Source organism: Gopherus evgoodei, chromosome 9, assembly GCF_007399415.2.
Source record: "Gopherus evgoodei ecotype Sinaloan lineage chromosome 9, rGopEvg1_v1.p, whole genome shotgun sequence".
Classification (NCBI taxonomy): domain Eukaryota; kingdom Metazoa; phylum Chordata; order Testudines; family Testudinidae; genus Gopherus; species Gopherus evgoodei.
Genome location: NC_044330.1, coordinates 95,380,112 through 95,393,230, shown reverse-complemented (window position 1 = coordinate 95,393,230; position 13,119 = coordinate 95,380,112). Strand labels below are relative to the sequence as shown.

Genomic DNA, 13,119 nt, shown 5'->3' with positions numbered 1-13,119 from the left:
TGTTAACTAATATAAACTTGTATTAGATGAATGAGTAATTGCAGTATCACAGTTCTATTAGAGATTTAAATAAAGCTAGAAAAAGCCTAGTTAGTGTAAGCCAGGCTGAAGTGTGTACAGATGTTTTAAATGAGTTCAAAAGCAATGTGGTTTCAGTATTGAAAAGCCAGCTGAAGTGGTCATAAGCTAACACGTGGATGATGAAGTGGCTGTAACAGGGAGCACCAATTGCAATCAGAACTCATTTATTTAGTAGCATTTAAAAGAAGTTCAATGTTAACGCAAGAACAGTCAAACTGGGTCAGACCAAAGGTCCAACTAGCCCAGTGTCCTGTCTTCCAACAGTGGCCAATGCCAGGTGCCCCAGAGGGAATGAACACAACAGGTAATTGAGTGATCCAGTCCCTGTTGCCCATTCCCAGCTTCTGGCAAACAGAGGATAGGGACACCATCCCTGCCCATCCTGGCTAGTGGCCATTGATGGACCTATCCTCCCTGAATTTATCTAGTTAATTTTTAACCCTGTTATTGTCTTGGCCTTCATAACACCCTCTGTCAAGGAGTTCAACAGGTTGACTGCATTGTGTGAAGAAATACTTCCTTGTGTTTGTTTTAAACCTGCTCCCTATTAATTTGGTGACCCCTAGTTCTTGTGTTATGAGAAGTAAAACACTTATTTACTTTCTCCATATCAGTCATGATTTTAATAGACCTCCATCATACCCCCCCCCCCAACTCCCTTAGTCTTATTCATCTCCTCACTCAGAAGCTGTTCCATACCCTTAAGTCATTTTTGTGGCTCTTTCTTGAACCTTTTCCAGTTCCAATATCTATCTATATTACTATGATAAGTCTTTCAGTATACTTTTAAAATTAGATTTTTTTAAGGCACACTTCCAACTTACACATTTTATTGGTCTACAAACTGACCTAAACCCAGAAGTGGGCTGCAGGCACTACTTTAACATATACCTAGTTTTCAAGTACTATTTACAGAATTATGCAGAAGTCCATTTGGCCTTCCACAACGAGAACTAGAACTGTTTATACTGCATCTCTTCAGATTTAGTGATGAGACAGATTAGGTCTTCCCACATCCCTGGCCAATGCAAGGTTGTACTTTGCAGTAAGAACTTTTTCCAGTTTTTTGGCCCCCAATCACTTGAATAATCCTTCCCCCCTCCAGTCTGATCAGAAAAAGCTTGGATTAAATTCAGCAGAAGTGCTCTTTTTCCAGGCTTCATCCCATTATTTCTTGCAGCCCTCTGGGCAGTCTCCTCACTCCCAGCATTTGCAGATTTCAGTAAGTCAACCGCGGTTCTCTATGGCTGTGAGGGGAGGAGGAAGATTGCCAAAAGCTCAGTGGTCTTCAGGCCCTTTTGTATAAGCCTACAGGGCTGTTGCCACTTCGTGGTGTGATTTTTTTTCTTAAGGGGGGTTTTCTACAGGGCAAAACATTGCTAAAAGCAAGGTGTTCATATCAACCAGGATAGAAGGCTAGTGCCATTTCCCAAATGGAAATTTCAGAGAGTCATTTTAGCCTAAGCAAAAATAAAGTGCTAGCCAATGGATTAGTTATGATAGTACTATAAAGCTTTATGCACTCTTATGTTATGAACCTTGTTAGAGCACCCTACAAGTCTGCTTGATTTGGGTTTATTCTTACCTTTAGAATACTTGTTGTTTTGTACTTTGAACGGCTGAATCCTTAGATCAAAAGTATGTACTTGAAGATCTTCAGTCACCAAAACAGTCTGCTCTTTTTGGCACATGTAGGAACTGCCCAGGAAGGTGTCCCAAATGCTGAGGTTGTTGTTTCCAGCATTTAAAGGTTCTTAAAAAAAAAAAGAAAAAGAAAAAGAATTCTAACATGGACATTTGTTGAGTTTTCTATGGACTAAAAAGTCTATTTATTGAGTGTGCCAGGTTCAAAGTGTATACTACCAAGATCATAGGCCTATTCAGCTGAAATGTACAGAGTCCATTTCTCAGTATTATTTTCTCAGAAGTGTGGTTATGTAGCAGTTTAAAGGACAGTTACAAGTTTGTTGACTACAGGAGTCTGGTTCCGTACAGAGGAGGGGTGGATAATTAAAGCTGTTACAGTTTCAGAAGATTTAAGTCAGTAGTCTACTCACACCTGCTCTTGCAGTTCGTCACTGCAACAGTATAAACTGTCTACATGTCTAAGACAATCTCTATAATTAATATTAGTAGGCCAGCATAATCCACTTTTTTTAAACCCACATTTAAGAATTTTAAAATTAAAAAACCACTACTTTGTTTCTGAAATGCTAGAGTGAGAATTCTCAGTTATCTGGAAGAACTTGGAAGGAAAGAAGAACAGTTTTCCTTCCATATAGAAGAATAGTTACCTTAGATGTGTAAGACAAATGTCTAGAACAGTGGTTCTCAAAGCTTATTTCATCACAGACCCCTTCTTTGTGTCTGTACTCCTTTATGACTAGCCCCCAGGTACATATACCAGGCACCCAGCTCTGCAGGCAGCGCTGCACCAGTAACAGCACAGAAGTAAGGGTGACAATGGGAAAAGTGATATTTGTGAATATCACTTTTTACAGCAGACTTAGTGCCTCATTGCCACCCTTACTTCTGTGCTGCTACTGCTGGTGACCACTCATGGTGGTCCATCTGTCTGTCCCCTCCTGCACATGGGAGTCAGGCAGTCCATCCATCCCTCCCCTGCAGTCCCCTTTATCCCCTACCCTGCCTCCTGGGTGTGCATAGTCCTTCTGCATGAGACCCAGCTGCCAGGGATTGACAGCCAGAGTTGGGGGGTGGAGTGCAGGGAAGAGTTTGTGCTCCCTTGACAAAATTGCTGTACCTGCTACTCCATAGCTTGAGAACCACTGATCTGGAAGAATATGCTTAAGCCTTGTAGGTTGCACCTCTTTGCAAAGAATATTGCTGTGCCTATTAATGAGAACTGTTCACTTCGGGTTCTCATACTAAAGACTGTCAAAGTGGCTGTGTATCTCCTTTCCCAAGGAAGGATTAAGAACTTTACTGCACTTCAGAGGTAGGAAACAATAAGTGCTACACAGCTGTAACAAGACCAAAACGGGATAAGGAAAGTAGCAAGTTAGGGCAATCTCTAAAGCAAATATAGACACAATTTGTTACTATAGCTAGTCACTGTAGATTTGACCATGGAGTATGAACTAGTACTGGTTAAAACAATTAGTTGACAAGTATTTGCTAAATATAGACAGAATGCAGTCAACACTGAAGTGCTTTCTTTAAGACAAATAATATCTTACCAGAACCATTTATAGAGCTGATCAGGGTGATGTTCACTTCTTTCAGATAGAATCTTTGTGTGTTTGCACTTGTGTTTTTCTGTTTAAGAGAAAAAATCCCATGTGTGTTAAAATTGAAGGTTTATCCTACACACATACACAAGTACATTATATATTTAGAAGATTAAAAGTGCATACTGCAGAGGTAAGCTACAAGTGTGAAAGAGCATTTACCGACAAAGGCTACACACTAGTGCGGTCCGTTTAATAGAGAGCGTATTTACTATACTGAGCATGTTACTGGAACCAGACACTCCTAGAGCACAATCCTCATTTTGCCACTAGGTAACCTTGGGTAGTCAATTAAGAGACTCAGTTGCTTCACTTGTAGAGTAAGATACCAGCCACCTATACAACTGTTAGAAACAATCAAGTATGTAAGCAGCTTTTAAGATACAGGCATTATGTGCAAAGTGTTTAGATACAAGAAATGAAGATTTAATTGGAAGATTACCATATTACAGTTGAGCACTACTTACAACAGCGAAGGTGAAATCAATAAGCCTCCTGTTGCTGTCATTCAGTCGCAGAGTAGCAGATGTGTTGCCACAGCTACCAGTGACATTAGTGGTCTTTGGGTTGATGTTAATCAAAACAGGCTGAAATTAAAACCAAACACTGGTTAGTCAAGAAGCTTCTAGTGGTTCAAAAAAAGGCATTCTGCTGCTGTCAGAAGGGAACTCCCTATTTTCCCCTCAATGTTTAGTCTTACTCTCAACAAGATCATAAACAAGGTGACTCTTCATGCTAGGGTAGACTGAATCATGTTCTGCCAAGCTATTTTAAGTGACACTTAAGGTTAGCAGTACTGGACAAGATGGGGTGGGAAAAAAAAAAATCTTGCCCAGTGACACACTCTCCCATTCAACTTTATGGAGCTGACGACAGATCCTTCCTTTATTTTGTGCATCAGATAATAGCAGAGCCCTGGCAATCAGATACCTTAATTTGGGCTCCCTCTGCAACTAAGCAGAGCATCTGCAGGTCCCAGCCTTAAAAGCTATTGAAATGCCCTGGTCAGGTTACAATATCAAGATACTCCTCAGTAAGTTACCATTTTCAAAAAGGTGGGTAGGCAGAGTTCTGGAGCTAGAAAATATCCCTTGATTGGTCTGATACATGTATACTAGAGGGGGCACTCATAACACTTGAGCCTGACAACTTAACCAATATTTGGCATTAACTTTAGTCATATCCATACTTATGGAAACAATATTACAGCACTCTTCCTCTTTGCTTTTAAGATATTAAAAACAGCACCTTCTCTTGAGAGACATTCAGTTGCAGCCCCATTGTAGCCAGAAGACAGATTTTATCGCCATCTTTAAGAGAATAGTTTCCAATGAGTGGTTTCTCCACTGGTTTAGAAGTTGTAGTTGGTAGAGGTGATGAAGCAGTAGTGATAGGTGCAGTAGTTAAGTTGGCAACAGTGGTAGGTGCAACAGTAGATTTATCAGCTTCACATGTAGAATCTGAAAAAAAAAAAGTAACGTGTGACTTCCTAGCTACTATATAGCATGAAAATACATTTTTGATAACATTAAGCAGTTGTCAGAGGTTGTTTGTTACAGATGGCTCTGCTGTCACATTTTTTGCGGAAGGAGTATTTTGGCCTTTTAAGCCTCCTACAGAGTTTAGTCAAATCTTTGATGTTTTAGCATCAAGGCATGCAGTAACCATGCAATATTTCAAACACAACTGTCTTTCCATTAACAGTAACGGAAAAGGTAAGCTAGTTTTATTCTGCACTGGCAAAGTTAGGAGCAGCGTAGTACGTAAAGAGGTCACCCTGTTGATATAGCAGGTGAAGACAGTGGCCAGAGGAAGTTCTGGCAAGGCTAGTGGCTCTAAAGGAAAGAAGACTAACAAGCCTCTGAAGTGCAGTATACTTGCTTTGTGTGCTCTTTAGTAAGACTATCTGCTAGTCACTGTTGAACTGGACAGCTGAGGCTCAAAATGTTTGAGTCCTGGACTAAGAGGCAGTATGACTCCTGTTTACACAGGTACCTTGAGACTCAGATACGATCTAGTTTTAGTGGTACAATTAGTTCAGGGATCAGGATTTAAAAATCCCAAGTCAGCTAGTAAAGATTAATTAAGAACTGCATTTTGACCAATATGTATTACACAGACTCAAGTCAGTCTGCCCCACTGATCTAGTTTCAGATCGGCAGTTGGTTCATATGAACAAGGACAATGGATGTTGGTTCAAGAGTTTAGGCAAGATAAGCAGCAATTCACTATAAAAATTCCCCGTGATTCACTACTTTACAACATTAAAGTCACTCTGCACTGCATTCCTAAAATGAGAGTTTGGATACAGAACCATCACACACAATTTTAAGTGACTTACCATTTTTACTAACAGTGCCATTAACAAAAGCCTGCAGAATGACATCCCAGAAGAACAGAGACACATTTGCCACTTCAATAGAGTCAAGGTGATGGCATTTATAGACTGTATTCAGTTGGACTGGAGGCATAGTGTCCTTTACAACAATAGTAATTGGTCCTATAAGCAAGAATACAGTTTAATCTTAATGTGTTTTAGACAAAAAAAAAAGGAAGTTTACAAGTAATACAAGGAGCAGGATGCCTGTTAGTCACTTTAACACTGCTGCTACACTTTCTTTCCCTTTGCCCCTTCACAGATCCATTTTAAATATTGTAGAGTGGTACTATAGCTTAAAAGCTAACTAAGCAAGTCTCCGAAAAGAAACTGCTCCTCCCAGCAGGATGCTTCCTTTTAAAATTCTTAAGGTACAGGAAAGGGGTCCAAAGTTAGTGCTTTGCTACTAGTTGTCCAAGATGCACACTCATTTAGTAAAGTGTTGTACACTGTAACACTAACACTAGTGTTCTTGGAGACTGGCCAATGCACATGAAAGTCAGCAAGCACTGAAAATAGTTCCCCATCCATACTGAGAGAAAGTCTAGTAGATTACTGCAAACATTAACTAGAATCTACAATACATTCATAAAAACAGATAGGATGCTCTTACAAGTGTTGCAGACCAATAAGAAAGAGGGACGGGGCAGAGGAATGAGTAGCTATAAAAATCAATTAGAGGGATGGTATATTGCAATAAACGTTGTTTACTTTAGTTTAGTCATTGTTTAGCAACACAAGATAAAATCCCACATATTACCTTTTGTTTTAGCATCTTTAAAGACTGCATCACTGGTGTTGTAGGTAAATGAGATGATGTTTCCCTGATAAGTTTCATTAGTCTTAGTAAAATTGATACTCCAAGAGTGACCTGCTCCAAATTGTATTGCTAGTAGTGGGGCATGTGTGTTATTGCCACAGGTGCTTCCATCATGTGTTACATTGGTAGATGGGTTTAAGGTTGCATTTTTCTACAAGAAAAAAATTAGTTTAATTCAGACAGACATTCTCCCCATGCTGGAGTATTTCCTAGAAAGTGTCAATCTTTTTGAAGTGGAAGCTTCCATAAAACAATTCCTAATGTAAACAAAGAAATAGGAACAGAGAACTGAACTCATAGAAGAGTTAAGAAAGTAACTCCATTATACACATTGTTCTAGAGTTTATCACCAGCTGAATTAGAAAAGTGCTGTGGATTCAGTCATGAGACAATAGGAGTTGAAAGATCTAGCCAACGAGCTTAACCTGCCTGGGAGAAAAAAAAAAAAAGGCAACAAAAACCCCCAGCATTTAGACAGTCCTTTACATCAGTAACTTCAAAGGTTACTCCCACTCAGGAAAACTGATGTTTAGCTGAAGTAATTCAGTATGGGTAGCGTGGCCAGAACACATTTAACAGTTATGGTTTTGAGTGAGAACCTGCTACAGGTTTGAGCAGAGCCATGAAGCATGACTAAGGGCCTACCAAATTCACAGCCATGAAAAACATACCACAGACTGAAATTTGGTCTTGTGCGCTTTCGTCCTATACTATATAGATACTACAGAGAAGACAAGCGTTTCCCAAATTTGGGGTCCTGACCCAAAAGGGAGTTACAAGGGGGGGCCCACAAGATTTTGGGGGGTTTGTGGTATTGCCACTTACTTCTGCACTGCCTTCAGAGCTGGGTGGCCAGAGAGCAATGAATGCTGACTGCGGGCCCAGCTCTGCAAGCAGCAGTGCAAAACTAAGCATGGCAAAACCATACCAGCCCATCCTTACTTCTACGCTGCTGCTGGTGTCGGCTCCCAGACAGCAGCTGCCACTCTCTAGCTACCCAACTCTGAAGGCAGTGCAAGCAGCAGCACAGAAGTAGGTGTTGCAGTACTGCTACCCTCTCTACAATAACCTACAGACTCAGGAAGACAGTTAATTTACATTTGAAAAGCGATGTTTGTAACAATAAGAACTAGAAGTTTTTAAAGAGTGGAAGATTAGACTATAGGGAGATTAAAAAGTTTCCTAATTGCCTGTAAACAAACAGGTTAAAGCCCTTGTTTTAGAGTTAAACATGATTCAGTAGAGAGTTTAATGAGTTATTTCAAACAAAAATATCTTGTTTTAATACTACCCAGTGTTAACTCGGAGTACCATGCTAAGACAGAGCAAGGAAGTCTAACTTCTTGTCCAATCTGAATAAAATGTTATTTTAAATGTATTATGCCAACACAGTAACATTACGTAAGTTATTTAAACAAACACTAACTGCTTTTAAAAAAGCTGAAATCAGCTATTTACCTCTTTTAAACTTGATTTATTCTTCAACTTTACCAGGACTAGCTAGCTACAAGGGTAATTGTTTTGAAGTTTCTTAAGACTGAACTGAAGTGAAATGGATAGTACATCCAACATCAGAAGTTAACACTAAATTCAGTACTTACATATTCACTATTGTTTGTTTCATATTTTATCAAGAAGCTCATCATCCATTTTGCATATATGCACGTATTATTGGAGAGATCTTTCACATCTACTTCCACTGCATGTGACTGGAAAAAACCTATAATACATATAGTAATTGTTTGCTTACAAGACATTGATACTTCATTTTATCTTATATTTCACAAATTCATTCATTAAAACATTTTTTGATTGTAAACAGAGCAAGTTCTTCCAGGCTTTTTGCTAGAGACATGAAGAAAGTTACATGATTTTTAATACTAGAATTAGAAACAGGATATAACTGCTGGATTCTGAAATTAAAATTTTTTTTTCGGGGGACAACTAATAAAAGAACAGGGACAGGAGTGAGGTCAAAGGGTCATAAGAAGGGAACCTGACGGGGACACCGAGCAGAGAACCCCGGACAGCGCCCACTGCTCCTCAAAGGCATCAAGGGAGCCAGTGGACGCTGCCCAGAGGAACTCCACCCGGATGTGTGAACAGACCATGGAGCGGAAACAAGCCCCACAGTCGCCGAGATCTCCATCGGCCAACCTCCTCTCCCTGGTCGCGTAGATGGCCTTTTTAGCCAGGGCGAGAAGGAGGTTGACCAGGAGGTCCCGGGACTTCGTGGGACCAGAGTTCGAGTTTTATGGAGTCCTGCTACACAAGGAATGTTTTGCACATTAGTTATCTGATGTAGACAAATTTAGCTCAGAAGAATTTGCATTTTACTTAAAGCAGCTAGGAAGCAAGAAGAAGTTTAGAAAGTTTGAGCACATTGAACTTTGTGCATGAGCTAAGCAGCTTGTCAAAGCTTAAGAGGTTATGTCAATAACTCAGTTAATTAAGGTTTTAACACTGAAGATATTTAGTACTTCAAGACAGAATTCCCTGAACTAGTTAGTGAGATAATGGCTGTAAGCAGTCATTATAGTTTGTTTTATCAACAGATATGACCTAAGATGACCTGCAAAGAATGAGTGTGTGCGCCTTTTTTAAATTGTATTTTGTGTTTCTGGACCTTAACTGAAGAACCTGGATAGCAGATTTATTTTCCCTTTTGACTCTTTATAGGTTGCCAGTACTACAGGTGTTTAAAAGTTTAACAAATCTGACTGAGGTGGCACTTCTCTTTTTCACTTTCTTGATATCTGCAATATTATACTTTTACTAGCTCACCAGCTGGCCACAGTCTTCAGAAGAGAGGTTAGAAATGCAGGTCTTGTCCAATATAAAAAGTGAGGCATTCCAGGTAAAAGGAGCACAAGCCCTGTTTTAAACAACACAGATCACCTTAAGCTTCCTTTCCGCAAAACCCTGAGGATTTTTTTTGACTGAGAGTTATTCTCAAAGGCATTTTAGATGCACTGTTAACAAAAAAACAACCAAAAAACAAAATAAAAATACACACCACAACCTAACAGTGGGAACTGGTTCAGCTTGCAAGCTCCCTAGTTGCTGACAGGTAAGTCAGCTTTAAGGATATTGGACTACAGTTTGCCATTGTTTTCAAAATATTATCTTCTTTGTATTCAGAGGACTGTACTCAAACTGCGAGGAAAAGCCTGTCTGAATTATATCCTATCATTACTGACAAGCCAGAACGGATTTATACACTTTTTATGTTAAGAGTAGTACCAAAGACCAAGTTTTTGGAAGCTTATCAAAGGAACTTTGGAACATGGTAAGTTGTGTTTGTTACCACTACAAATTCTTTCTATGTAGAGCCATTACACCAGGTTAGGAGATAACCCTGATCTGCATTTGGATTCAAGGTTATAGTACAATGAGCGATTAAGATTCCAGTTTGGTTTATCCAAAAGGATAAGAGTTTTGAGAAATTTTAGTCCAAGCACTGCAATGAATAAGCCAGCCTGCCCATGCAATGATGCATGGTCATTTGTTAGTGACACCTCAGTGTTCAGAAAAGCCAGTCAAAACACGGCTACCCTCTGATAGTCAAAACACACACTACCTCTCCAAGAAGAGAGGATTAGTACTTAAGGGTTTGTTGTTTTAGATACAACTACCTTCCCTCTCCCTGCCACCACCACCTTTAAAAAAAAAGTTTGTAATGCACAAGATTTCAAAACAACCCTCATTAGAGAGCACGTAAGCAGTGACTGAGCTGTAAGGACTTGCAAAACCTTGTCTTTTAAGTAAGCGTCCAAGCTTCCGTGCTAGACCTTGTATGTACTAGTCAGCCCCCAGACACTTACTCCTCTTTTTTTTTTTTTTTTTTTTTTAAAAAGAAATGCCTGCTCCCTCTACTAGACATGTTTTTCATTAGCCTCTCCATAGTGTTGCCTCCCTTCACTATGCTCCTGCCCCTACCACATGATAGGCGACCAGATAGCTTTGTGTTTTGGTGACTGAAGCCATTACAGGGTCTCTGAGTGCCTCTGCATTTAACCATTACCAGAACTTGTTCAAGTTTCCAGGCTCTACCAATACAGTTTGCTGAAATTCATTTGTACTTGGTCACAGAAAGTTCTACTTTGATGTGGTTTTCTACCATCACACATTCAGCAAGAGGATGCTTAGTGTTACTAGATGAAAGCATTACCACCATTTCCTGCTCTATATAAGTAAGCAGGAAGTTTTGACAGCACAGTTTTATAGCAAGATGTTAGTAAAAAAGTTGTCACACGGAAATCAAGCCAAGAGGTACAAATGTAAGAGTGGCAGTTATATACAACTCCATAATCTTCATGTTGTCACCAGCATAGGGTACCACCACAGCATTGTTATTCAAGTCCACAGCATAATTTGTTAAAAAGAAAAATGTTCATGATAAATATTTTATGAACCACAAAGCACAACACATGCTGGCTTTGAAATTACTATCTTCACACTGTCTTGAAAAACAGTATGGATTGGGCAAGAGACTCATAGCAAGGAATCCATTCTATTTCATGCTACTGACTTGCTCCAGTAAGTTTCTTTGCCTCTATGCCTCATTCCCATTTTACAGATGACGAAAGCCACTTATGCACTTTCATAAAAGGCTAAGATATTTGGATAAAGGTGCAACTGAAGTGCAAAATTATCCTTTTGCCTTCCAGCTGGACTACTCCAATAAGAAAGAGCAGAATGGAAGCAGAATTTAGAGGAACATCCTCTACTTATTGGAAAGATCAGTCTTGTTAGAGGTTATTAAGTGATTATGAAGGATGCCTGAATGTAGGGGCGATCCCTACTCAAAAGCATAAGTTGGATACTCAATACTCAAGCCAATGTTCTCTAACTCACCCACCACGGCCTACAGAAATAAAATGGGAAAACAATGCTTGCTCTGCCAGAAGAACGAGAAAAGTGTTTTGTTCTGACATGCAGTGGATGCAGCAGAAACTAGAGTTACCATATGTCCAGGGTTTCTAGACAGTCTCTTTTTTGAGCCTGCTTTTTCTCTCAGTGTTTTCAAACATGAAAGGGGAGAGGAGAAGATGATGATGAGTTTGCAGTGCCTAACAAGCTGCAGCCCAGAAAGAATGCCAACTGGTCTCTCTCCTGCATCTGACTGGTTTACTCCCCTACAAGCCACAGCTGCTGGATCCCACCCATCCAGTCCCCCCACAGTCCTGGCAGAGCAGTCCCCAAAGGGCTTCAGCTGCCCTGCCACCATGACAGGGAGTAACACTGCCCACTACCTCCAGTGAGTATCCCCCAACTTTCCTCTTCCCCCACCCCAGTCCTCTTTTTGAGAACCTGAAATATGGTAACCCTAGCAGTAGCGAGTGGAAGAACTTTACACTACAAAACTTTTGCTGGAATAGCTACGTCAGTAAGAGGTGTGATGAAGTGCGATCTGTGACTGGCATAGCTGTTCCAACAAAAGTTGGTCGTATAGCTCAGGCCCCTGATCCAAAAGCAAAAGCTACTTTGAGAAAAGGGCTGCATGTGCTGAGCTGTCTGGTGGAGACCAGGCATCACTCTCACTTTGGATTAAGTCACCCAAAGGATAGTGCACCAAAAGCACTACATGAAGATTCACATGCATCTAGTAAGGTGTGGAGAAAGATGCCCCTTAACTTTAACAAGCGGAGTACTACTCCAGCATAGCCTGTGCAGTTTTGATTTTTGCTTGGCAGCTTATTTGGACCTGCAAAACTGTAGAGACAGGTTTGGCTACAAGTAATATGTTTTAGAGGAGGCAGCTCTTGCCCAGGTACTGGTTACCGACAGTTTTAGAGGGCTCTTCTGGAATACCCAGTACTTTAAGTAAACAAGATTAATGCAACTGTCCAGAAAGCTGTCAAAATGCATATTTTGTTAGTCCAAATAAATTTTGAGATATAATACAAGACAAAAAAAAATAGCTACTTCTCCCATATCCCTTTCCATGCTATTCTTCTATCTCTGTGGAAAGGACAAGGCCAGCAACTACAATATCTTCATTATAGTCAGAAGATTAACCTGATAGCACAATTCAGCAAAAGTATCAATACACTGTGCCTAGAAACAGCATTGACAACAAGTTCTGAGTGCAACTAGCTAGAAGAGATCAAATTCATGGTCATTTTAATTTTGCATAGGACAGCACATCTGGAAAATACAGAGTTGGAACCAGTAGGCCCATGTCTGTGCTCCCTACATTAAGATGCACCCTTCTATCTAAAGCAGTAGCAAAAAAACCAAACAAAATAAATCGACCTGAGTTTGTGGTGTGGGAAGAACCAGGCCTTATATTATGGAGTCAAAACTGAAATGCCACACTATTAAATGAAGAAAGATAAGCAGTTAGACAGACTAGGGAGGATTAAAGAAGCATTTCACAGACATGATGGGGCTCTGTCTACAATCGACTTTCAGGTAAAATGTTGGTTGTTCAGGGGTGTGGAACCTCCCACCCGCATACCAAACGACAAGTTTTACCAGCAAAAAGCACTGGCGTGAAGTGCGCTTTGTCTGCGGGGGCTCTCCTGACGACAAAGCTACTGCATCTTGTTGAGGGTGGAATTTTTTGTTGGTGGGAGAGCTCTCTC

General features: G+C 40.2%; 1 protein-coding gene across 3 annotated transcripts in view; it reads right to left on the bottom strand.

The window, feature by feature from the left end:
• LAMP2 (lysosomal associated membrane protein 2) overlaps positions 1-13,119 on the bottom strand; it is a 29,069-nt gene that overhangs the window by 15,046 nt on the left and 904 nt on the right. For all 3 annotated transcript variants that reach the window (XM_030574275.1, XM_030574276.1, XM_030574277.1), the window contains exons 2-8: positions 8,131-8,249; positions 6,470-6,680; positions 5,674-5,832; positions 4,581-4,792; positions 3,800-3,919; positions 3,282-3,360; positions 1,667-1,834 (exon numbers count right to left, since the gene is read on the bottom strand). In XM_030574275.1, coding sequence (XP_030430135.1) covers positions 1,667-1,834; positions 3,282-3,360; positions 3,800-3,919; positions 4,581-4,792; positions 5,674-5,832; positions 6,470-6,680; positions 8,131-8,249 — 1,068 coding nt within the window. The remainder of the gene's footprint in view (positions 1-1,666; positions 1,835-3,281; positions 3,361-3,799; positions 3,920-4,580; positions 4,793-5,673; positions 5,833-6,469; positions 6,681-8,130; positions 8,250-13,119) is intronic.